The sequence below is a fragment of the Vipera berus genome (genome assembly GCF_964194415.1).
Source record: "Vipera berus genome assembly, chromosome: 7".
Taxonomy (NCBI): domain Eukaryota; kingdom Metazoa; phylum Chordata; class Lepidosauria; order Squamata; family Viperidae; genus Vipera; species Vipera berus.
In genome coordinates, this window is record NC_138209.1 from 70,692,691 (window position 1) to 70,717,669 (window position 24,979).

A 24,979-nucleotide genomic window follows, 5' to 3' on the forward strand; every position below is an offset into this window, starting at 1 on the left:
ATATTAACTTCAGTGCATCTTCATCATTGTCCTTCAGATATTCTTCCAAAGCCATTTTGCTTCAACCATCTGATGTACTTGCAACATTCCATGCCCACCTATTTTTCTTGGTAGACAGAGTCTGTCAACGTCACTGCATTATTTTTCTGGTCTTCCTATCCATTGCTTTTAGTTCTGCTTGAGTCCAGTCCACTATTCCAGCTGTGTATCTAATGACTTGAATTGCCCAGGTGTTGATTGCCTTCATGGTATTTCCTCCATTGAGTTTGGACTTTAAGATCTTCTTCACTCTCTTAATGTATTCACCTCTAAACTTTTTCTTGACTTCAGTGTGCTTGATGTTGTCAGCTTGAAGGATACCCGAGTATTTGTAGTAATCATCCTCATCCAGACTCTTAATGTTATTTTCGTGGGGCATCTTCCTTCAGTTTTCACATTTGTCCAAGCCAAACTCCATAGCTATATCTTGGCTATATATACGGACAGTGCTGAGCAGTGTTTCTATTTTAGATGTATGTTTTTCCATACAGCTTCAGATCATCCATTTAAAGGAGATGGAACAGTCTGGCAGATGTTTTTGATGCTTGATAGCCGTGGCCTGAGTTATTCAGTATCATTGACAGAGGAAACAGTGCAATGACAAATAGCAGTGGTGATAGTGAATCTCCTTGAAATATTCCTCTCTTGATATTAACCTCTCCGGCTCTCTCACCATTGACCTGCAAATGTGTGTTCCATTGTGCCATCGACCTTTGCACAAACTTTCTGATGTTTCTGCTGACTCCTGTTATTTCTAGGCACTTGATTATCCAGTCATGTGGCAGAGAGTCGAATGCCTTTTTGTAGTCAATCTGTGCCACATTCAGGTTGGTCTTCCTTCTCTTGCAGTTTTCCAAGAACATTTTGTCTATTAGGAGTGGATCTTTTGTTCCTCTGCTATTGGGGCGGTTTCCTTTCTGCTCGGGTGGGAAGAGATTGTTTTCAACTAGATGCTGTTGGACTGCATCAGCTACCACACCAGTTAGCAATTTGAAAGTTGTTGGTTAGCAGGTAATTGGCCTGTAGTTGCCTCGTAGCTGCCCCTTTTGCCGGATCTTTCATGATCAGGTAGGTTTTCCCCAATTGTTAGCCACTTTTCAATTTCTCCTCCTGGTAGTATGTTTATTTAATTTATTTAATTTATTTAATTTGATTTATATACCGCCCTTCTCCCGAAGGTTGTTGAACTGCTTGGCAATGAGTGGGTATAGAACAGTTAGATGTTTCAACCAAAAACCATGCAGTTCATCTTCACCAGGTGCTGACCAATTCTTCATCTTCCTTGCTCTTTTCTCTAACATTTCTGCTGTTATTACTAGCTCTTTCATTTCAACTTCTGTTTTATTTGCATCCACCTCTTTTAACCAAGCTGCGTCCTTGTTGTGTTTCTTTGGGTTATCCCATATCTGCATCCAGAACTGCACTGTTTCTTCCTTGTCAGGTATTGACTGATTCACTGCAGTTTCTCCATTGAGGGATTGGTAGAAACATTTCTGACTCGATTGAAATGGGTGGTTCTGCCTATAATTTGCAATTCGAGCTTCGTATCTACTGATTTTCTTGGCTATAGCTGTTATTTGCTGCTTTATTATTTCCAGTGCTTCCTTGATCTTCCTTGTTTCTAAGTGGTATTTCTTGATTAGGTATTCTTTGGTCTTCTTGTTCTTCAGCTTCTTTTATTTCATCTGTTCTAGCTTGCTTGCATGTGATCTTAACTTGCTGATCTTATTTTCTAGTCTAAACTTCCATTTTTCTAGTCTAAACTTCCATTTTTGTGGTGCACTGTTTGTTTTTCTTCTTTGTTGATTTTGCATCCCACGTATTCAGTTATAACTGCAGCTGTGCTGTACATTAGTTGGTTTGTTTCTTGCAATGAATTGGTGCTTATGCTTGATATTGCAGTATTTGCATCTTTTAATGCTTGTGCTGTTTCTTTGGAACAAGCTTCAATGCAGGCTTTGTTTCATGTCAGCTAGTGATCATGTGGAACATGGGCACCCAGATATGACAGCCTTATATAAAGTCAAGCCTGTGAAGAATGGGCTGTTTGGGTATGATGTCACCTCTAGGAGAGTGCAAAAGTTGGGTTGAAACTAAACATTAAGAAAACCAAGATCATGGCATCTGGCCCTCTCAATTCCTGGCAAATAGATGGGGAAGAAATGGAGGTAGTGACAGATTTTATTTTCCTGGGCTCCAAGATCACCGCAGACGGGGACTGCAGCCAAGAAATTAAAAGACGCTTGCTCCTGGGGAGGAAAGCCATGGCAAATCTAGACAGCACACTAAAAAGCAGAGACATCACCCTGCCAACAAAAGTGCGTATAATCAAGGCTATGGTCTTCCCAGTTGCAATGTATGGCTGTGAAAGTTGGACCATAAGAAAGGCTGAGCGCCAAAGAATTAAGGCCTTTGAACTATGGTGCTGGAGAAGACTCCTGCGAGTCCCTTGGACTGCAAGGCGATCAAACCAGTCAGTCCTAGAGGAGATCAACCCTGACTGCTCTTTAGAAGGCCAGATCCTGAAGTTGAAACTCAAATACTTTGGCCACCTAATGAGAAGGAAGACTCACTGGAGAAGAGCCTCATGCTGGGAAAGGTTGAGGGCAAGAGAAGAAGGGGACGACAGAGAATGAGGTGGCTGGATGGAGTCACTGAAGCAGGAGGCGTGAGCCTAAATGGAGTCCAGAAGATGGTAGAGGACAGGAAGGCCTGGAGGAACGTCGTCCATGGGGTCGCGATGGGTCGGACACGACTTCGCAACTAACAACAACAACAACACCTCTTTTAGGTAGACCAGGCTCAGAAATCCACTCCACAAGTGGCTAAAATTACTTTTACTAAGAGTGGCTATAATAGCAGAATCTTGCAAGCCTGATTGTATTATTCCTCCTCCTCCTTCTAATGCTAATTCAGCCAGCTAGGGAGGTTACCTGCCTGAGCCAAATACTATCCATTTTTTGTGTACTTAAAATATTGTCTTGACTCCTCGCTTGGGCAATGAAGTGGACGTAACTCCATCAAGGTCTTCTTCCATATTTTCTACACGAGGCTAGGTGAGACATTCCGGAAAGAACGACACACACAAAAACATGGATAGCCTAAATAGATAAAATTCTGACAGCAAGATGAAATTGCATTACGGGCTCCCACCTACAAGCAAGTTGATTTTATTTTTTTTAAAGCCTGCACGCTTTCTGTAATTATCTGGTTTTCGCTCTCATTCTGCCATTCAATTCTTCTGAAAACCTTATCTTTACTTTTTTTTTGGGGTGGGGGGGAAATCAGAGTTTCCCTCTTAATCTAAGCAAGTAAAAAAAAAACCCATCCCATTGCCCTTTTTCTGCCCTTGCCTCTTAGACAAACGAAATAGTAGATAGGAAACAATTCGATAAGATTACCCAACTAAATAAACCTGGATAGCATCAGTAAAACGTGTGTGTGTGTGTGTGTGTGTGTGTGTGTGTGTGTGTGTTTATTTTTTTACCCAACTAAATAAACCTGGATAGCATCGGTAAAGTGTGTGTGTGTGTTTGTGTGTTTATTTTTTTATGTTATTCTGGGAAATGATTGATGGCAGGTTAATGGATTTGGTTGGGGAGGGCAGGCAAGTAAGCCATCTTCCTTCGTGATGTGTTCCAGTTTCTCTCTTCAAAAAGAATGGATCTCGTGCAGCTCCTCCTAATTTACAATTGCTAGCATTCCTGTGGGCTTTTGTGGTTATGATGTGGATGAAAAGCCCCATTGTGAGTTTTTTTTTGAAGACCATCTTTTGGGGCATCGAAAGGATGACAGCGTTCATAACTTTGTGCAGCAACCTCAGGCCACCAATGGACTCAGTAAAGGGAGGGCATGAGCATGCCTAGCTCTGTGAGAGCCACAATTGTGCCATTTTTGATGAAGCAAGAAAAAAACATTTGTCCCTCTCGGATCCTATTTGAATTAGTGAGAGAATAACATTTTTTTTCTTTTTTTCTCCCCCAGGGCACCAATGCCTCTGCTCTGGAAAAAGACATTGGCCCAGAGCAATTTCCACTTAATGAACACTACTTTGGGCTGGTCAACGTAAGTATTATTACTCCGTTCTGCCTATTTTGAGGCCCTGCAGATATTTAGATATCAACTCCCTCTCTTCCTTAGTAGCAATCCTTTAGCCAAGGTGGCTGAGGATCGTAGGACTTAGTAGGCAGCATAACTGAAAGAAACCAGGCTGGGGAACATGGACATTTGAGAGAGTATCGTCCTCGGCAAAGGGTTAATTTGCAGGAATGAAGGCTAACACTGGACCGGGGTTGCCTGCAAGTTCAAGATTCTATTACAAATTGGTAAAGGGGCTTGACTAAATGTAGATCAGTGCAATTAAGATAGTGGATGTAGATGTATATGGAAGCTGCATTCTCATGTCCTTGCAAAAAAAAAAAACATGCTGTACTTAACCCAAAGGTGCTTTTTTCAAGAGGCAACTGGACGGTCTTGTTTTTCATTGAAGACACTTCACTTCTCATCCAAGAAGCTTCTTCAACTCTGGACGGTGGGGAGTGGAAGGATTTATATTGCGTGCAGACAGCTGGTCGTTTGCATTCTTTTAGAGAGTCGTTGAGGCCACTTGGAGGCTTATCTGTGTCCTCAGGATCACCTGAGTAGTGCAAAAAATTTTGCTGTCTGGGAAGAATATAAATCCTCCCATTCCCCACCATCCAGTCAGAGCTGAAGAAGCTTCTTGGATGAGAAGCGAAATATCTTCAAAGAAAAACAAGAAAGTCCAGTTGCGTCTTGAAAACAGCAGTTTTGGGACGACCATGTCCTGGATGACTGAGAATCTCCATAGACATATTGTACTCAATGTGAAGGTCTGAAAGGACAGCAAGGTCATTTACTAATTCATTAAGGACCCTTTGAATCAAAATGGAGGGCAACTTAATTGCCCTTTGGTGGCCAAATCAAAACTTAATAGCCATTTAATGCCAAATCAGATGGCAATTAAGGCACCTGTAATCTTAATCCATTAACTGATTACTTGAGTAATGATTGGCAGGGGTAGGATAATAAAGAGCAAGCTGGATTAACACTCAGACGTTGCATTATACCCATTTCTCCATCCCTTTGTTTATCTGTATGCTTATGTGCAGTTTGGCAACACATGCTACTGTAACTCAGTCCTGCAAGCCCTGTACTTCTGCCGGCCGTTTCGGGAAAATGTGCTGGCGTATAAGGTCCAGCAGAAAAAAAAGGAAAACCTCTTGACTTGTCTAGCAGACCTTTTCCACAGCATTGCTACACAGAAGAAGAAAGTTGGGGTGATTCCTCCCAAAAAATTCATCTCAAGGCTACGGAAGGAGAACGGTATGTGTAGTTCCAAGCTGGTCAGTGGCTCTGCCCCCATTACTTTTCAGGTTGCTGTCTGAGACACGTCACACAGTTTACACGCGTTTACATATCTGAAAGGGACGCGGTGGCTCAGTGGGTTAGGACGCTGAGCTTGTCGATCACAAGATCGGCAGTTTGGCGGGTCGAATCCCGAGTGCCGCGTAGCAGAGTGAGCGCCTGTTACACGTCCCAGCTTCTGCCAACCTAGCAGTTTGAAAGCACGTAAAAAATGCAAGTAGAAAAATAGGGACCACTACGGTGGGAAGGTAACAGCGTTCCGTGCGCCTCTGGCGTCTAGTCATGCCGGCCACATGACCACGGAGACGTCCTCGGACAAGCGCTGGCTCTTCGGCTTTGAAACGGAGATGAGCACCGGCCCCTAGAGTCGGAAACGACTAGCACGCATGTGCGGGGGAACCTTTACCCTTTACCTTACATATCTGAGCTGCAAAAATCTGGATGGTCGCTAGTGGAAGTGATGCAGCTTTCACTGTCCTGCCAAGTAGCGGTTACCTGTGCTTGTTACAGCCCAGTTGTTGTGTGCGAAAGGTGCTCTTTCACGAGGCAATGGGGAGACTTACTTGTTTTTTCTTTTGAGCTCTTGAGCGCTGAAGAAGTTCCTCGGATGAGGAGCGAAATGTCTTCAAAGGAAAAACAAGAAAGTCCGGTTGCCTCACGGAAAATCACCTTTGGGATAACTATGACCTGGCCAGGGCTCTGTTCTGGGCCCAGTGCTCTTCAATATCTTCATTAATTATTTGGATGAGGGGATAGATGGGAAACTCATGAAATTTGCAGACGACACCAAGCTGGCAGGAATAGCCAATACTCCAGAAGATAGGCTTAAGATACAGAAGGATTTATGTTTGTTTTTTGATTTTATGCCCTGTATTTAGCTCTGGGAAGTCGGGGGGGGGGGAGGAGGGAGTGAGGGAGAGGGGGGGGGGAGGGGGGGTTAAAGTCAAAATGTATTGTAAAACTTTTTAAATAAAAAAAAGATACAGAAGGATCTGGACAGACTCGAACACTGGGCACTATCTAACAAAATGAAATTCAATGGTGAAAAAAGTAAGGTTCTACATTTAGGCAGGAAAAATCAAATGCACAGGTGTAGTATAGGTGGTACCTCGCTCAATAGTAGTAACTGTGAGAGGGATCTCGGAGTCTTAGTAGACAATCACTTCAATATGAGCCAGCAGTGTGCTGCAGCTGCCAAAAAAGCCAACACAGTGCTAGGCTGCATTAACAGAGGGATAGAATCAAGATCAAGTGAAGTACTAATACCACTTTACAATGCTTTGGTAAGGCCACACCTGGAATACTGCATCCAGTTTTGGTCACCACGATGTAAAAAAGATGTCGAGACTCTAGAAAGGGTACAGAGAAGAGCAACAAAGATGATTAGGGGGCTGGAGGCTAAAACATATAGGGAACGGTTGCTGGAATTGGGTATGTGTAGTTTAACGAAGAGAAGGACTGGGGGAACATGATAGCAGTGTTCCAATATCTCAGGGGCTACCACAAAGAAGAGGGAGTCAAGCTATTCTCCAAAGCACCTGAAAGCAGGACAAGAAGCAATGGATGGAAACTAGTCAAGGAGAGAAGCAACCTAGAACTAAGGAGAAGCTTCCTGACAGTTAGAACAATTAACCAGTTGAACAACCTGCCTCCAGAGGTGGTGAATGCTCCAACACTGGAGGTTTTTAAGAAGAGACTGGACAGCCATTTGCCTGAAATGGTATAAGGTTTCCTGCCTGAGCAGGGGGTTGGACTAGATGACCTCCAAGGTCCCTTCCAACTTTTTATTATTATTATTATTATTATTATTATTATTATTGTTATTGTTGTTGTTGTTGTTGTTGTTGTTGTTGTTTTGTTGTTGTTGTTGTTGTTGTTGTTATTATTATTATTATTATTATTATTATTATTATTATTATTATTATTATTATTATTATTATTATGACTGAGAATCTCCATAGTAGACTGTTGTTTTTTGTGTGTGTCCCCTCGGGCCAGTGTTTTTGAAGCCTGGCGACTGCGTAAGGCTGAGCGTGACCAGGCCAAGGACACCCAGCTGGAACTAGAGCTTAGTGCCTTAACCACCATACCAAACTGGCACAGCTTTAGAATATTAATACCTGTGCAGCCTCAGCCAACTTTGATGGGTTTTAGATCTGTGCGCCAGCTAGGCTGGAGTGAATGAGAAATTCAAGGGCAGGGAATGACTGTTCCTCCAAAGAGCTGCACTTTATGCCTTTCCTATCTTTGGGGTCCCCACTGCCCTTTGAGGAGGGTTGACAGAGGGAGAATTTTGCATTGTCTCATTGGGTGGCATGCTTGAGCCCGTTTTTCTTTACTGTATTGGATGCAGTTGGAATTTTAAAAAAGAAGAACTGAGCAACAAATTATGCTAGAGCCCAGTTCTCTTTTGTTGGGACAAATCTTAGCAGAAACAAATCCATGTTTGACCCACATAAAGTGGCTTAGACCAGGGGTCTTCGAACTTGGCCCTTTGATGACTTGTGGACTTCAACTCCCAGGATTCCTCAGCCACAAGTCATAAAAGGGTCACAGTTCCCTCACGCTGGCTGAGGAATCCTGGGAGTTGAAGTCCACAAGTCATAAAAGGGTCACAGTTCCCTCACGCTGGCTGAGGAATCCTGGGAGTTGAAGTCCAAAAGTCATAAAAGGGTCACAGTTCCCTCACTCTGGCTGAGGAATTCTGGGAGTTGAAGTCCACAAGTCATAAAAGGGTCACAGTTCCCTCACGCTGGCTGAGGAATCCTGGGAGTTGAAGTCCACAAGTCATAAAAGGGTCACCGTTCCCTCACGCTGGCTGAGGAATTCTGGGAGTTGAAGTCCACAAGTCATAAAAGGGTCACAGTTCCCTCACGCTGGCTGAGGAATTCTGGGAGTTGAAGTCCACAAGTCACAAAAGGGTCACAGTTCCCTCACGTTGGCTGAGGAATTTTGGGAGTTGAAGTCCACAAGTCATAAAAGGGCCAAGTTTGAAGACCCCTGGCTTAGACGTTTCTGTCGTCTGCTGTGAAAAATGTCCTTTGCCCAGGAGTTGCCTCATTCGGAGCAGTGCCTGGAATGATCAGGAGACCTCAACGCATCCTGTAGAGAATCCGTCATGTGCCGTGAAGCGACAGCTGTTAGCATCCTCACGTTTGCTAACCGTCCTGATTCCCAGTGCCAGCCACAGCCGTAGGAACTGGCCCTAGGTTTGAAAATTAAAGGCTGGGGACTGAAGAAATAAACGGGTATAGTTTGGGAGATCTGGTTTTTCTTAATTATGATCTATTTTTATTCCTCTCATTCTTTTCTCTCTGTACTGGTTTTATTTATTTATCGCTGTTGTGAGCAGCCCAGAATTGGGTGCATGACAAAATGGTCCGGCTCTAGCCATTTTTTATAGAAATAAATCGGGTTGTTTGGTTTTTTTTAATAGATCTTTTTGACAACTATATGCAGCAGGATGCTCACGAATTTTTGAATTACTTACTAAACACCGTTGCTGACATTCTGCAAGAGGAGAAAAAGCAGGAAAAACAAAATGGCAGATTGAAAAACGGAAACATGAACGAAGCGGAGGAGAACATCAAACAGGAGCTGACCTGGGTGCACGAGATCTTTCAGGGAACCTTGACCAACGAAACGAGATGTCTGAATTGTGAAACTGTAAGCACTGGCAGGATTAAAACAAGAATTACCTGTAAAACAGCTGGATAATCCTTGCATAGTCAAAGAAATCTCTACCTTTATAACAGGGGCCTTCAAACTTGGCCCTTTTATGACTTGTGGACTTCAACTCCCAGAATTCCTCAGCCAGGCACGCGTGCCTGGCTGAGGAATTCTGGGAGCTGAAGTCCACAAGGCATAAAAGGGCCAAGTTTGAAGACCCCTGCTTCATAAATGAGTTGGTAAAGTCAATATTTATTATATGTGTGTTTGGGTTCATTTATCTATCCCCATTTATTGTAAACTTTATTTTTTAAAAGGACTGCCGATCTCTCCGTCCAGTTTCTTTATATATGCAGAGAGCATGTGTACGTAATTTTAATGTGCAATAGCAGGCATGTGTACAAAATTTAAATATGCAAATCTCTATACCAGCGGCTCCCAACCTTTTCTATACCCCGCACCCCTAAAACGCTTTGGATATCTTCTCGCACCCCTTACAAAAGTTCGAAATAACAGCAACGAACTATGCACATACACCATAATTTTGAAAACCCAAGTTTTCGCGCCCCCTGGAATATTGTCACACGCCCCTGGTTGGGAATCCCTGCTCTACACAAAGGGTACACGTACATATATTTAATATACAAACACCTGCAGGAATTTGGGGACTTATGACCACAACAGAAACTAGAATTTTGGTTGTTGAGTGAAGTGCCTGTTACGCGAGACACTCATGTCACCCCTTTGCTCAGTTGACTACCATCCTGGCTCTCTCAGTTGCCCTTGTTAAACAATTCTGTGGGTCATTAAGGGGAGCACAGGGATGCCTCGGGGCGGGGGAGGCCTGGTCCTGCTGCCCACCCCACCACGTCCAGCAAGTCTGTTACAACAGAGGTCCCCAACCTTTTGGGCACCACCAGGGGCCAGTTCCATGAAGAGGGTTTTTTTTCGCAGACCAGAGAGGGGATGTGGTTTTGCGTGCTGCCTGCATCCTGCAGATGGGGCTTCGCTTGTTTGCACGGACCTTTTTCTGGCATGCCGCGGAGCGGTGCCTGTCCACAGACCGGGAGTTGGGGACTCTCCTGTGTTACAAGGACCAGCAGCACGCACAGCTTGCTCCACTTAACTTTGTATTTTTCTGCAACTGCTGACAGGCATGTCCAACTAACGTGAGGTGTACCCTTACTACAGAGGCTGCAGAGTTGCTTTTCTTGCACGGGCAAGTTGAACCAAATTGTGGCCACTTTAATAAGAGCAACCAATGTAAGGCAGCCACTAGATGGCAGCAAAGGGATATGGAGAAATCTAACTTTTGAATGTCATCTAGTGCAGAGGTCCTCAACCTTGGCAGCTTTAAGACTTGTGGACTTCAACTCCCAGAATCCCTCAGCCAGCAAAGGCAGCCTCTGTAGAAAGAGTGCACACCAAGGAACTCCTAATGGGGTGCAGGAATAGAGCTCAGATGTTAAGGATCTCGGCTCTGTTTCTGCATCCTGCTGAAGAAATACAGTTCTTTTGTGCGCAGAAGGGAACTCCTCCAGTGGGACGCGGAAAGGGAGCTTAGATCTTCACAGGAGGACGTCAGTTCCCTTCCAGGGGAACTCGCCAGTGGCGAGAGGGAATCTTCTCACCAGGTGGGCAACAGCAGGCAACCTTCACTGCCAGGTTCTCCATTGACTTTCTGGGGAAGCCGGCAGAGAAGATTCCAAATGTCAATCTCATCATTGCAGGGTGCTTGGCAAAGGATGATTAAGTATGAACAGGTTGCCAAGCACCAGGATCGCAATGGCTTGATGGGCAGCGCAACATTTCCCAGGCCGTCGACTCTTCGAACAGCCATTCAACAACCAGTCCTAAGTCAAAGACCACTTGTATGCAGACATGTAATGTGTGTGCATGCTTTTAGTGCACAAATCTACGACCTTTGGAAAAGTTTAAAGATTTAAGTCGGTGGGTGCCCAAGAAAGACTTGGAAGACGCACTTTAAACGTTGCACAAAGGCAGCCCTTCTCTGTTGCTGAATGAGGCCGCCATGTCCTTTTCAGGCTTCTGAATGCCGCCAATTTAAGAAGTGAACTCATTTAAGTGCATGTTAAGCAGAGTTGCCTTTCTTGTACGGGCAAGCTGGACAAAATTGTGGCCACTTTAATAAGAGCAACCAATGTAAGGCAGCCACTAGATGGCAGCAAAGAGGTATGGAGAAATCTAACTTTTGAATGTCATCTAGTGCTAGGGGTCCTCAACCTTGGCAACTTTAAGACTTATGGACTTCAACTCCCAGAATCCCTCAGCCAGCTGGCTGAGGAATTCTGGGAGTTGAAGTCCACAAGTCATAAAGGCCGTTGGAAGACCCCTGATACAGCGTGACCATCCATCCAGGATTATAAAGGACAGTCCTTTCTGAAATAAAGAAAGATGTCTCTTATAGGTATTTAATTTAACTATTTTCTTGAATATTTTATGAAGATTTTTTTTTTAAAAAATAACTTTTTAAAAATTCTTATGAATATCTTTCAGATCTGTCACCTTTTCAGGTCTGTCCTTTATTTTTTCCAAGACAACGTAGTCATGGTAGCTATGAAGTTCTATGGATGATGATGACGATTTTTATCCCAACTTTTTTTTTAAATAGAACAAGGTGGCAAACGTTCTTAATAATCATATTTCCTCTTCTTATTTTCCCCACAGAAACAATCCTGGGAGATGGGTTGGGCTAAGAGACCCAAAGCTTCCCAGCCAGTTTTCACAACTAACAATAAAAATACAAAATAAAATTCTGCCTTGGAGTTATGTTGAATACACACATAATCATAGTTAGCAAAATCTGAACCATGATTAGATGTTACCCTTGCATTGAACCGCAAATGCCAATCTGTGAATTTAGAAATTCATTTGGTAATGCTTTGCATTGGGGAAGTTGATTCAGTAAAACCTTCCTGATGCATTGACAGGATGAGAATCATTATTATAGGGTATCTAGCCTTAAATTAATATGTTGCAATGCTTTAAACTGCTTTTCAATCTTATTTTTGTGGCAGGTTAGCAGCAAAGATGAAGATTTTCTTGATCTCTCTGTTGATGTAGAACAGAATACATCCATAACTCACTGTTTAAGGTAAATACATTTTCACAGTGACCAGCATCATTTCTGCTTTATGGTTATTAAACTTTAGTGGGATGTGAAAGGAAAAAAAATTCTATAGGTGTTTCAGAATGATGTAGCCTAAGTCAAATAAAGAAGTATCAGTGAAGCTGATAAATATGAGACAGCAGTGTCTGGCAGCAGCCAAAACAGCCAATGCAATCTTAGTTTAAATTAGGGATAGAATCGAGAGCACACGTTCTAATACCGCTTTGCAAAGCCTTAGTAAGAGCAGACTTGGATGGAATACTGCATCCAGTTCTGGTCACCACGATCTAAAAAAGATGTTGACATTCTGGAAAGAGTGCAGAGAAGAGCAACAAGAATGATTAGGGGGCTGGAGGCTAAAACGTACGAAGAACAGTTACAGGGTATGTCCAATCTAATGAGAAGCAGGACTGACGAGAAGGGGTAACATCATAGCAGCGTTCCAATATTTGAGGGGCTCCTACAAAGATGAAAAAGGGACATGGTGGCTCAGTGGGTTAGGACACTGAGCTTGTCGATCAGAAGGTCCGGCAGTTTGGCGGGTCAAATCCCGAGTGCCGCATAACAAGAGTGAGCGCCTGTTACTCGTCCCAGCTTCTGCCAACCTAGCAGTTCGAAAGCACATAAAAAATGCAAGTAGAAAAATAGGGACCACTACGGTGGGAAGGTAACAGCGTTCCGTGCGCCTTTGGTGTCTAGTCATGCGGGCCACATGACCACAGAGACGTCCTCGGACAAGCGCTGGCCCTTCGGCTTTGAAACGGAGATGAGCACCGGCCCCTAGAGTCGGAAACAACTAGCACACATGTGCGGGGGAACCTTTACCTTTACCTTACAAAGATGTGGAGGTCAAACTATTATCCAAGGCACCAGAAGGCAAGACAAGAAACAACGGGTGGAAACTAAGCAAGGAGAGAAGCAACTCAGAACTAAGGAGAAATTTCCGAGTGGTGAGAGCAATCATCCAATGGGTATAGCTTTCCCTCAGAAGTTGTGGGTGCTCCCATCACTGGAGGCTTTCAAAAAGAGACTGGACAGCCACTTGTCTGGAATGGTACAGGGTGTCCTGCTCGAGGAAGGGGGTTGGACTAGAAGACCTCCAAGGTCCCTTCCAACTCCATTCTGTGTTTTAAGTCAGAGAATACATGGTGTAACAGAATATTTGGCAAAAGATACACGTTTTTGAATGCCTCTGTCATTTGCTTCAGAGAAGTCCCATCTATTGTAACAGGGCTAGTCAGAATCAAACATAGGAATAGCACAAAGACAAAACGAAACCCAACTATTATTTGTCAGACCAAAAGCCTTCTATTCAATAACGTCAAGTATTTGTTCCCAAGCTTTAGAAACTCTGTTTATCATAGCATTTAAATTATCCGTTATATGCCGTTGAATTAAAATACTGTACAGGTGGTCCTCAACCACAATTGAGCCGCAATTTTTTTTTTTACGTTCCTGGACTCCATACTTCCATAATGTTGGCCCATCGTTTCTCCAATGTCATCTTCTAGGTTTTTTTTTTTTACAGTTTGACAAGTCTTGGGAAAATGCTAATAATTTTTATCTGGAATCCTTTATGGCCTTTTACTGTTTTTACGTGCATGTTTCTTTTTTTTATGCCTTGCTGGCTTTGCTAAATTGGGTGTTTGTCAAATGAAATGAACCTGTTAAGAAATTGCAGGAGGGGGAAGGAGTTCTACTATTCCCGCGCTGGCATTTGTGTAAAAGCATCCTTTGTGTGCCTATGATTGCCCCAAGATAATTTCCCTGCTCAACAGCTGCCATGAAGCTACTGTGAAGCCAGGCATAATAAACAATTCACAGCCCTCTAAAAATTGATACCTCTTACTACTTTTCAGAGACTTCAGTAATACCGAAACGTTGTGTAGCGAACAGAAATACTACTGTGAGACCTGCTGCAGCAAACAGGAGGCTCAGAAACGGTATGTGAATATGCTTAAAAAGAACGAAACATCGATTATAAACGTATTCTAGTTTAAGAGGGATATGTTGGCTTGTTGGTTTTTATTGACAGTATATTATTTTTGTCTTTTGTTCTTTCTGTTTCAAGATACGAAAAAGGTAAGTGTTGGGATGGTTTATATGAGGGGGAAAAAGATTTCAATACATAAGTGTAATTAACTTATAGGGTTTCCTGCCTGAGCAGGGGGTTGGACTAGATGACCTCCAAGGCCCCTTCCAACTTTACTGTTATGATTATGATTAACTCTTAAGAGAATTTTAACAGGTAAAAATGTTTTCTTTTGAATATTGTGGGGAAAATTTAAATGAGAACTTTAAAAACAGGATCTATGATCAGATGATCTACATCAGGGGTAGGCAACCTTGGCTCTTTTATGAGTCGTGGACTTCAACTCCCAGAATTCCTGAGCCAGCATGGCTCAGCTTAGAAACCTCTCCTTTTTCCCTCAGCATGGCTGGCTAGGGAATTCTGGGAGTTGAAGTCCACGAGTCATAAAAGAGCCAAGGTTGCCTACCCCTGCATTAAGGCAACCTGTAAACATTACGCATTCTCTAAACCTGTGTTTCTCAACCTCAGCAACTTTAAGATATGTGGACTTTGAGAATTTTCCAGGCAGCCATTTTACCTCACTTTTATCTTTTCATTTATCTTACCTTACTGTATCTCATCTTACTTCTTTTTAACCTCTCCTTTAGTGAAGTTTAATCTCATTGTTTGTTGATAGTCTCAATTGACTGGTCAAGTTGTCCAATACAATATGACAGCCATTCATGGAAGATTGTTGTTGTTGTTAGCTGCGAAGTTGTGTGCGACCCATCGCAACCCCATGGACAACATTCCTCCAGCCCTTCCTGTCCTCTACCATCTTCTGGAGTCCCTTTAAGCTCACGGCTACTGCTTCAGTGACTCCATCCAGCCACCTCATTCTCTGTCGTCCCCTTCTTCTATTGCCCTCATCCTTTCCCAGCATGAGGCTCTTCTCCAGTGAGTCCTTCCTCCTCATTAGGTGGCCAAAGTATTTGAGCTTCAACTTCGGGATCTGGCCTTCTAAGGAGCAGTCAGGGTTGATCTCCTCTAGGACTGACCGGTTTGATCACCTTGCAGTCCAAGGGACTCGCAGGAGTCTTCTCCAGCACCATCGTTCAAAGGCCTCAATTCTTCGGCGCTCGGCCTTTCTTATGGTCCAACTTTCACTGCCATACATTGCAACTGGGAAGACCATAGCCTTGATTATACACACTTTTGTTGGCAGGGTGATGTCTCTGCTTTTTAGTGTGCTGTCTAGATTTGCCATGGCTTTCCTCCCCAGAAGCAAGCAAGGAAGATTGTAGGAGGAACAGAAACACAAATGTTTCGTTCCTTCCCTTGGCGCTAATAGCAGCCCAGCCTGGGTCTCCTTCCAAGTAGCTCTCAAAATTTGGTTCTCCACACGCAGGAGAATGAGATGGTGGGGCCATAAAATCATACATACTGCCTGAAGAAAAAGGAAAAAAAAACATTACTATGTCAAATGATATGTCCAGTCTCCATTTCCAGTTCAGGTTTTCTTGAATGTTCAAATTGATTCATCTCTTAACTGTGGTGCTTTGGAGGAGGGGGTGAGGAGAGGAGATAAACTATTTTATTTGGGACAGCTGTCGATTTTGTTTTAAAAGGAAGTATGAAGTTTTCTTTTGAACAAACTGCTTTTTTAAAAAAAATATAAAAGTGCTAATTATTATGGAGGAAAAGAGAAAAGAGACCGGCTTGAAGTATAACTTTAATGTCGGATAAAAGTAAATTATTCCACTCGTAGGATAGAATGCTGTCTCTGCACGCTTGTCGAAACTGATGGTATATTGGAATTACAACATCCCAAAATTCCTAACCGCCGTGCCCAAGGTGCCTCATGGTTATGGGAGTCCCAAAACCCCCAGAAGGTCTCTCAGTTAGGGGAAAGCAGATCAGAGGGAGCCAACCTTGATTCCACCTTCCTCTTTCGGCTTTGTAGGATGAGGGTTAAGAAGCTGCCGATGATCCTCGCCCTGCACCTGAAGCGGTTCAAGTACATGGAGCAACTACACCGATACACCAAGCTCTCTTACCGAGTGGTCTTCCCCCTGGAGCTGCGACTCTTCAACACATCGGGGGAGGCCATCAACCTGGACCGTATGTATGACTTGGTGGCTGTGGTCGTTCACTGTGGCAGGTAAGTTGCCCCCTCTGCTCTGCCAGGATGTAAACCTTAGATAAGGAATATGAGTTTTACCCAGCTGATCGAGCGTGCCTTTCAACCCGGAAACCAAAATAAGGTTCTCTTCTCTTGCACCGAAGGTTTTTTTATATATATATCCAGGGATAGCTGAGGCATTCAAAAGTAGGCAAGCTTATAAAGCTAAAATAGCAAGAGCACTTATATACCGCATCACGGTGCTTCACGGCCCTCTTTAAGCAGGTTACAGAGTCAGTCTATTGACCCCGAACCGTCTGGGTCCTCATTTTATCGACCTCGGAAGGATGGAAGGCTGAGTCAGCCTTGAGCTGGTCAGGATCAAACTGCTGGCAGTGGGCACAGTTTGCCTGTAATGCTGCATTCTAATCACTGGGAAGGAAGGAAGGAAGGAAGGAAGGAAGGAAGGAAGGAAGGAAGGAAGGAAGGAAGGAAGGAAGGAAGGAAGGGGTTTACAGAGTCAGCCTATTGCCCCCCCACACACACACACACACAACTTGGGTCCTCATTTTATCGACTTTGGAAGGCTGAGTCAGCCTTGAACCGGTCAGAATCGAACTGCTGGCAGTCGGCAGAATTAGCCTGCAATATTTACATTCTAAGCACTGCGCCACCAGGGCTGTTTCGATGATCCAGTAGGCCTTTGGGAGTTTGTAATATTCATTCATTCATTCATTCATTTAAGGAGATAGCTTGGTTGTGTAGAAAGGGAGAAAGAAAAGGGAATCAGACTGCTCAGATTTTCGGAACGAAGAGGTACTGATCTTTTTTAAAAAAAATCCCATCCGCATGTTATTGGGAATAAAAGGAATGAGAAGGCAACCTCTCTTTTCCATATTCCGTCAGTATACAGTTCCCACGTGTGTCACTCTTCTGTTCCTTGATTTTTGCATAGAAGGGGCACCAGTTTTGTGCATTCCCGAGCAGCTGCACACCATATTTGTGTATTTGCGTATAAGGAAAATCCGGCTGCCAGATTTCCTTTGTTTGCATAAACACAAGGTCACATTAAAGATAGGCTTGTTGTAACCTCAGCGTTACTCCCACTCCCGTGTAGCTGTAAAATATTCAGGTGTGGAAATGACCTATCTTAAAAGACGTAACTGATCCCTTTTGCGCATTCCCCAAAATTAGACCATCTGTCCCATCACGAAAGCACCAAATGATGGAGCCTCCCACCCAGCGTGCAGGAACACAGCTTAGCTGATAAACAGCTGTCAGGAAGATGTTTTCTACATCAATGCTATCTTATCTTTTAAAGGACTACAGATGACTTAGTGAGAAAGAAGGGAAGGGATTTTTTTTCTTTCTGCGTGGGAGACAAATAGCTGAGGAAAGAGAGACTCAATTTGTGCTTTGCTTTTAAGCTTCTTCAGACAAAACTGAGGATTGGTTGCTTAAGTGCAAAAAGATTGGACTAGATTTTTCTGCTCTCATCCTGACAAACGGGGGGAAAGCAGCTATTTCCAGTTCGTTAATGTAGGCACAGTTCTGTGATTCTCAGTCCAAAATGCCTGATTTTCTGCAAGTCACACTCTTTTTTTTCTTTCTTTCATTGACTGGTGTGTGGCTCAGCAAATTGGCCTCTCACGCTTTGGATAGTGACTTGTAACGTTGGTGTCTTTAATGCCGGGAATAAGATGGTGGAGATTTGATTTCGTTAAGAGCCCTAGTTAGAAAATATGGTCCTGTGTGCAAGCTGGGGGGCTGAAAGATTAATGAGCAATGAAGTCGCAGAACATCCCATTAAAACTAAAATAAAATGCTTGTGCTAATAATTGGCCTGGATACAGGTAAGCTTGCATACCATTCAGTGGTGGCCGGTGTTCATTGTATTCAGAGTCAAAGCTAGGTTTATGAGGAGATGCCTGAAGACAGAGAAAAACGCACTGCTGTCTAAAGTATGGGAGGGAAGCCAAAAACCGGACATTTCTTGTGTGCTTAAAATCCAGAGATTTCTTTCACCAACAATAAGTCAGGGGATAAATAAGTTACAGGACCAGCATGTGAAGCTCTGCCCTCGGTCTGTCTCTCGTCACCGGTCCTGTCAGTCCAAATAACTTCTTAATGCAAAGAGGCGGTTCAGTCCCCCACAAAAAATAAAGATTTGAATGTCATGTTTCAGTGAAGAAGGGTTTAAATGGTCTTTTTAAAAGGTCAGAAAGTCTTACGAGCAAGCAGCATGACATGGCAAATCAGCTCTGTATTATTATTATTTTTAAAACCTCTTTCCCTCAGGCAGCCCTGGGGGGGGCGGGGTTAAGCAAAGAGTTGATAGAAATAATGAGAACGTGAGGAATGTATTTGTTGTATTTATTTATTGTACAACTTTTCTATGCCGCCTGCTGAAAGAACTCTGGGGCTTTGAAGCCCAAGAGACACCAACTACCGTATTTTATGGCGTATAAGATGACTTTTTAACCCATGAAAATCTTCTCAAAAGTCAGGGGTCGTCTTATACGCCGGGTGCTGAAAATGTAGGGACAGGGCTGGTTGGAAAACCTGGAGCGGATCTCCCATTTGGTCTGCGCAGGGAAAGTGGGACCAATTGGAGAAGAAGCTGCAGTCTGTGATTTTTTACAGGCTGGGGTCTGGGTGTCTTTCCTTCTAAAGTTGAAGAGCAGCTGCAGTCTATCCCAACTTGAAAGGCAGGTGGGGAATGCAGCAGCCAGAGCAGCTGCTTAGCTCTAAGGACACATTTGACTCAGGAACTGGGCGGGCGGGCTGGAAAACCTGGAGCGGATCTCCCATTTGGTCTGCGCAGGGAAAGCTTTAGAGTGAATTAGGAAAAGTTTAATCCACTTGCACTGTTTTATATTTACATGTTTGATGACAAAACAGCCTTATGTTTATAAGTGACAGTTTTCCTACTAAGTGCCTGCATGTCATAAGCATTTGAATTAAAATTACCATATTAAAATCAAATCTGATGTTTTTTAATTTTTATTTGGTGTGCGTTGGAAGAGGGGTAGTCTTATACGGCGAGTATAGCCCAAACCCTATAATTTAACAGGAAATGTAGGGGGTCGTCTTATACGCCCAGTCGTCTTATACGCCGGAAAATACGGTAATGATGGGGGTACAGGGGCAAAAAGGTAGTTTCTCCAAAGGAAAGGCCTGTTCAGTGCCAAGTGCAAAAAGGGGAGCCAGCTCTGGATAGAAAGCAAGAATAATAAAACAGCTGAATCTGTTTGCAAATGGTTGCTTAACCCAGTAGGGTGGCTGGCCTCACAGCTTTGGCTATGTGCACTGTTTTAAAAAAAGGGCAGCTGAACGTGCTCTATAAAAACATTCCTTTACCCGGGAGACTAGATGTTAGAGGTGATGTTTAAAGAGCCATTTGTTTTTGTTTTATTTTTCTGCACCATGCCGGGTCTGGATTGCCCCCCTCTCCTTACTCAACTCAGCCTGGTCAAGCAATCCTGAAACTCTGTGCTTTTTCCAGTCCCTTGAAAAACGTTGATCCTTGCAGAAGAGCCTTACTTTAGTCTCTCTGACACATTCAGGGGCTGTTTGATGGGATCTATTAATATGAAGGTTGACTCGGAGGTACGTGTGCGCATAGATACTCACCTTACCCTCCCGTGTCTTCGCTTTTGGGCCCGCTTGCCATTGGAATATTGGTGGTACCGTCGGAACACGGAGGGACATATGGAGCAGGTCGCCTGTAGACCTCTCCTCTTGTGTGTGAAAGAAAGAGCGAGATCAGGATTCAGTGTCACCCTTGGCTTCTAGGAAGAAGGGAAAGTCAACACGGATGTTTTGTTCCATTACTTTTGTGTTTAGAAAATTCTCCAGTATTTTTCTTTTATATTTTAATTCGTGGGGTTTTTTTCCTTCCTTCCTTCCTTCCTTCCTTCCTTCCTTCCTTCCTTCCTTCCTTCCTTCCTTCCTTCCTTCCTTCCTTCCTTTTCAGTGGCCCCAACCGTGGACACTATATCACCATTGTGAAAAGTCATGGCTTCTGGCTATTGTTTGATGACGATATTGTAGAGGTGAGTAAATTGACTATTTTAAGCAAACCTGCTGAGCCTTAATTTAGCCTGTTTATGCGTTGCAGCGTTTCGTTTGCTGAAAGTAAAATCCTTACTATTCCAATCTGAGGCAGCCTTTCTCTACCTTGTCAACTTTAAGATGTGTGGATTTCGACTCCCGGAATTCCTCAGCCAGCAATAACAATAAAGTCCCTCTTTCCCTTGTGATACGGAGGGACTCATGTCTTCCATGTTTTTTTTCAGCAGTGCCTTCAAGGACTGATTAAAAAAAAGTCAAGATGGCAGCTAAAATACAGCTAGTCCTCAGTTTAGGAACAGTTGCCTAGCGACTGTTCAAAGTAACCTCCCTATGGCCACTGGCAACTTAGATTCAAACTTCTGACAGCCGCTCCCCTCCCCCTCCCGGGTTGTGTTAATCGCATGGTGGGTACTTGGCAACTAGCCCACATTTACGACCGTTTGTAACAACCCATGTCCTTGATCATGATTTACATTTTTGCTGCAAATGAACATTTAATTTGGTTTCCAGCAAAGCTCACCCACTGCGGACATGGATTTGCTTGTATTTACTGTATTCCCTTAACACCCGTGGCATTTGTTGAATAGCTGCAGTGATTCACTTAATGGCCACGTTGTAAAATAGGGTGTGGTCATTTGTTGACCTTCCTAATAACCAGCATAATCTATGACTGTAATTTCAGCCTCGTTTACAGTCATAAGTCGAGGACTATCTGTAATGCACTCAACACAGACATTTGTAATGTTGTTGCAGCCATACCTGTGCACCATTTATTTTTTTTTGTTACAGCACTTTTTTTACCATACCATGTGGATACCACTAGTCCTTTACAACAGTTTGTAGCTCAGCCTTATAACTCCGCTTGCTAATCGAAGTTCCATCTTGGAAGTTTTAGTGATGATTTTGTCGGCTTTGTATTTATCAGATCACCATCTGAACATCACATGCAAAAGAGCTGCAAAATTTCCTACAGCTGCCATTGTTTTAGACAGAGTAATATTTTAATTTGAGGATTATATAAACAAAAATATGTTTTGTGTTGTTTTATATCTTGTCACATGTTGCTGACTACAATAATGTTTTTGAATCGGGAATCATTATACCAAGATACATACCACTGTTACGAAGGGAAAAGAGGCAAAAGTTGTTTTTTTTTCCTAAGAATCTGTTGAATTCACGCAAAAGAGTCTTGGATTCAACAAACTTTAATAAAGTTATAGCTGTCAGACTTTCAGACCAGAAATAGTCCAAAGAGCTATGAGGGAGAAATACATGCCTACATATTGCAAGTACAAAGTCTGTGAAAAGAGCTAACTATTTTGTACCTGGTTGTCTAGGCCAGATCACGTTGCTTAAAAACATGATATCAATTTCTACGTTCCTGAAACTTTTCATAGCTTCTCTCTTTTCTTTTCTCCCCTTAGAAAATTGACGCACAAGCTATCGAAGAATTCTATGGCCTTACTTCTGATATATCAAAAAATTCGGAATCTGGATATATTTTATTTTACCAGTCAAGGGAATGATTAGGAAGACTGTGACTTTCTCCGTACTGGAGTGGATCCTGACCAACACTGTTAAACTGACTACTCTGTAGGCCTGACCAATACAGCCCATGCAGGATCATTGCTTAATCATTGACTAAACTTATGTCTAGAAGATTCTCCCATCTTAAGTCATCAAGGAAAAGAACAAATGTATAGAGACTCATACTCATCAGATGAATCCACTGAATTGAGGTATCATGTTGAACAGATGCTTGCATCACCACTAAGGACCATTTCCCTCACCCATTTCTCAAGTTCCATTCCTTTGCAGCAGTGATTTTTCAAACTGTTCTATGTGGAGTTATTGAATTTCTTTAAAAAAAAGATTCATGAGTGTTTTAAGATCACTCCAAATGAGAGCAATCTGTAAGGTATCTACTAAGCGGGTCTACGACAATTTGCTGCAGCCAGCTCGCCACAGCCAACTTGCCATGGGACAAGAGTTACACTAATATCAAAGAAATAGAAATAAAGTCATTAAAGGACGCTAAAGGTGGGACAAAATGAAACGGGAATGACAAAAATGAACATCGTTTTAAATTATTTCATTATTCAAATTAAATTGAATCGTCCCACATGTCTTTGGAGATTCTCAGTCATCCAGGTCGTGGTTGTCCCAAAGGTGTGTTTCTTTTGAGGACGCTTCACTTCTCCACCCAGAAGCTTCTTCAGCTCTGACTGGATGGTGGGGAATGGAAAGATTTATACTATTTTCAGACAGTTGGTCATTTGCGTTCCTTTAGAGAGTTGTTGAAACCATTTTGGAGGATTACCTGTGTCCTCAGGGTCACCTGAGTAGTGCAAATGGGTGTGAAGATATTGGCTTCGGGCTATTTTCTGCCCTGGGTCCCTTCACTGTTGAAGACAGGCACAGGCTGTTGGGGATGAATCTGTGCTGTCTTCATCTCAAACTGAAGCACAAATGGTTCCCGTAGTCTGCAATATATTCTGTGCTTCAGTTAGAGATGCACACAGCGCAGGCTCATCCCCAACAGTGAAGGGACCCAGGGCAGAAAACATTTGGTAGCCAAGAAGGCTCCACACCCATTTGCACCACTCAGGTGACCTCGAGGACCCAGACAAACCTCCAAATGGCCTCAACGAATCTCTAAAAGAAGGCAACTGACCAGCTGTCTGCAAGGAGTATAAATCCTTCCACCCCCCACCATCCAGTCAGAGCTGAAGAAGCTTCTTGGTGGAGAAGCGAAATGTCTTCAAAAGAAATGCAGGAAAGTCCAGTTGCCTCCTGAAACAAGCACCTTTGGGTGAATGGTCCCACGGTGAGTTGTCCCATGATGAGTTGGCCATGGCAAGTTGTCCTGCAGCAAGTCGTCCCATTCCACTACTGAGGTCCCCATCAGACCAGCTGGCTCATTGCTGATCCTCAGAGGGACAGAGAAAAGGAGGAAGAAGCAAGACTACATTCTCACAAAGAATAGCCACTCTTCCAAGCCACTCCTCCAAAATCAGGAACTATAGTTGATACCAATTCCTTAAAGCAGCTTTTCCCAGCCTGTATATTTCTAGACGTGTTAGGCTGCAACTTGCTTCTTGAACTCTTCAGATACTGTTCAGGGATGGTGTTAAGTTGTTGTCTGAAACATCTGGGGGCACCCGGCTTAGGCGATGCTGATTTTTTCATCTGTTTGCCCCATAATTACGGTACACGTACTCCTCGTCTTACGACCGTAATTGAGCTACGCCCGGGTTTTATGACCTTATTGGCAATAGTCATTAGGTGAAAGTGGTGGTTGTTAAAACAAACCTGTTTTTTTAGCCAATGGCTAGATGGAAGTAAATGATAGTTTCCTGCCAAAAAAAATAATAATGCAGAAAGCCCATCATGCGATCACAGGATTCCATAAATGACCAGAAAGGTGAGCTGGTTGCCAAGTACCCAAAATGTAATCACATGACCGGCAAGGGGGGAGGGGCTGTCAGAATTTTGAAACTGGGTGATTAATTCTGGGGCAATCCATCATAACCCTGAATGGTTGCTTAGCGACTGGTCGTAATCTAGGACTACCTGTGCTGATGTTAGACTGAAGGTATATCTGAATTTTAAAGTGTGCACACATGCATTTTGCAATTGATGGATTCCAGGAAGGCTTGCCAGCCCATTTTCTAAAGTGAGTTTTTGAAGGGGCCTTGCGATAAGTGTTTCCCAAAAGAGCAGGAGATGTGAAAAAAAGGGTTCTCGTGTTGTAGGAATTCTAAAATGGTTGCTTTAAAGGAAAGATAAATATATTTTTTCCCTAAGTTTTTGGAACTGGGCTTGGGACTGTGGATTATTTCACATGGTATCCTCCCTTAAGAGAGCTGAGCCTTCTAGCACTTCGGCTTACTGAAAAAAAGAAATCAAATTGGGAACACCAAGCCATACATTCACTTAGAAGGATTTTAGTTTCACTTAAATCGTTCTGCAGATCTACATTCCCTGTTTATTGTCACGCAGCAATTCACTCTTTTTTTTTTATTAAAGAGTTTTACAAAAACAAAATTTTACAATATATCCCCAAATCCCTCCCACCCCAAACCCACCCACTTCCCCACCCACTTCCCAGAGCTAAATACACAATTATAGTTACAATAATCATATTCTAAATAAAAATTATGCATAATATACAATTAACCAAATTCATAATGTGCTTTAACTCCCCTTTAACATAACTACAAACAAAGTACCAATAACAATATCCCACTAAAATCTACTCATAAGCTAAATGGAACGCAGCAATTCACTCTTGTACACTGCCCAGAAAATATATATATATATATATATATATATATATATATATATATATATATATATATATATATATATATATATATATATATATATATATATATATATATATATATATATATATATATATATATATATATATATATATATATATATATATATATATATATATATATATATTCGCCCAAAGACATACCAAAAATTTGGTTCTTGCTTATTCAGATCTGTTTTTGTATCAAGGTCACACACATCACCC

The 24,979-nt window shown here is 42.8% G+C and overlaps 1 protein-coding gene across 2 annotated transcripts in view; it reads left to right on the forward strand.

Annotated features, from left to right (window-relative positions):
• USP46 (ubiquitin specific peptidase 46) overlaps window positions 1-24,979 on the forward strand; it is a 55,446-nt gene that overhangs the window by 12,592 nt on the left and 17,875 nt on the right. The window contains exons 2-9 of one of the 2 annotated variants that reach the window (XR_014027029.1): window positions 4,024-4,104; window positions 5,169-5,382; window positions 8,861-9,090; window positions 12,132-12,208; window positions 14,083-14,166; window positions 16,198-16,395; window positions 20,333-20,411; window positions 21,855-24,460. Coding sequence is in view for 1 of the 2 variants with exons in the window: in XM_081332084.1 (XP_081188210.1) it covers window positions 4,024-4,104; window positions 5,169-5,382; window positions 8,861-9,090; window positions 12,132-12,208; window positions 14,083-14,166; window positions 16,198-16,395; window positions 20,333-20,411; window positions 21,855-21,956 (1,065 nt within the window). In the remaining variant the exon portion in view is untranslated. Of the gene's footprint in view, window positions 1-4,023; window positions 4,105-5,168; window positions 5,383-8,860; window positions 9,091-12,131; window positions 12,209-14,082; window positions 14,167-16,197; window positions 16,396-20,332; window positions 20,412-21,854; window positions 24,729-24,979 lie in introns of those variants that run through there. The other variant, XM_081332084.1, reaches the window with a different exon arrangement.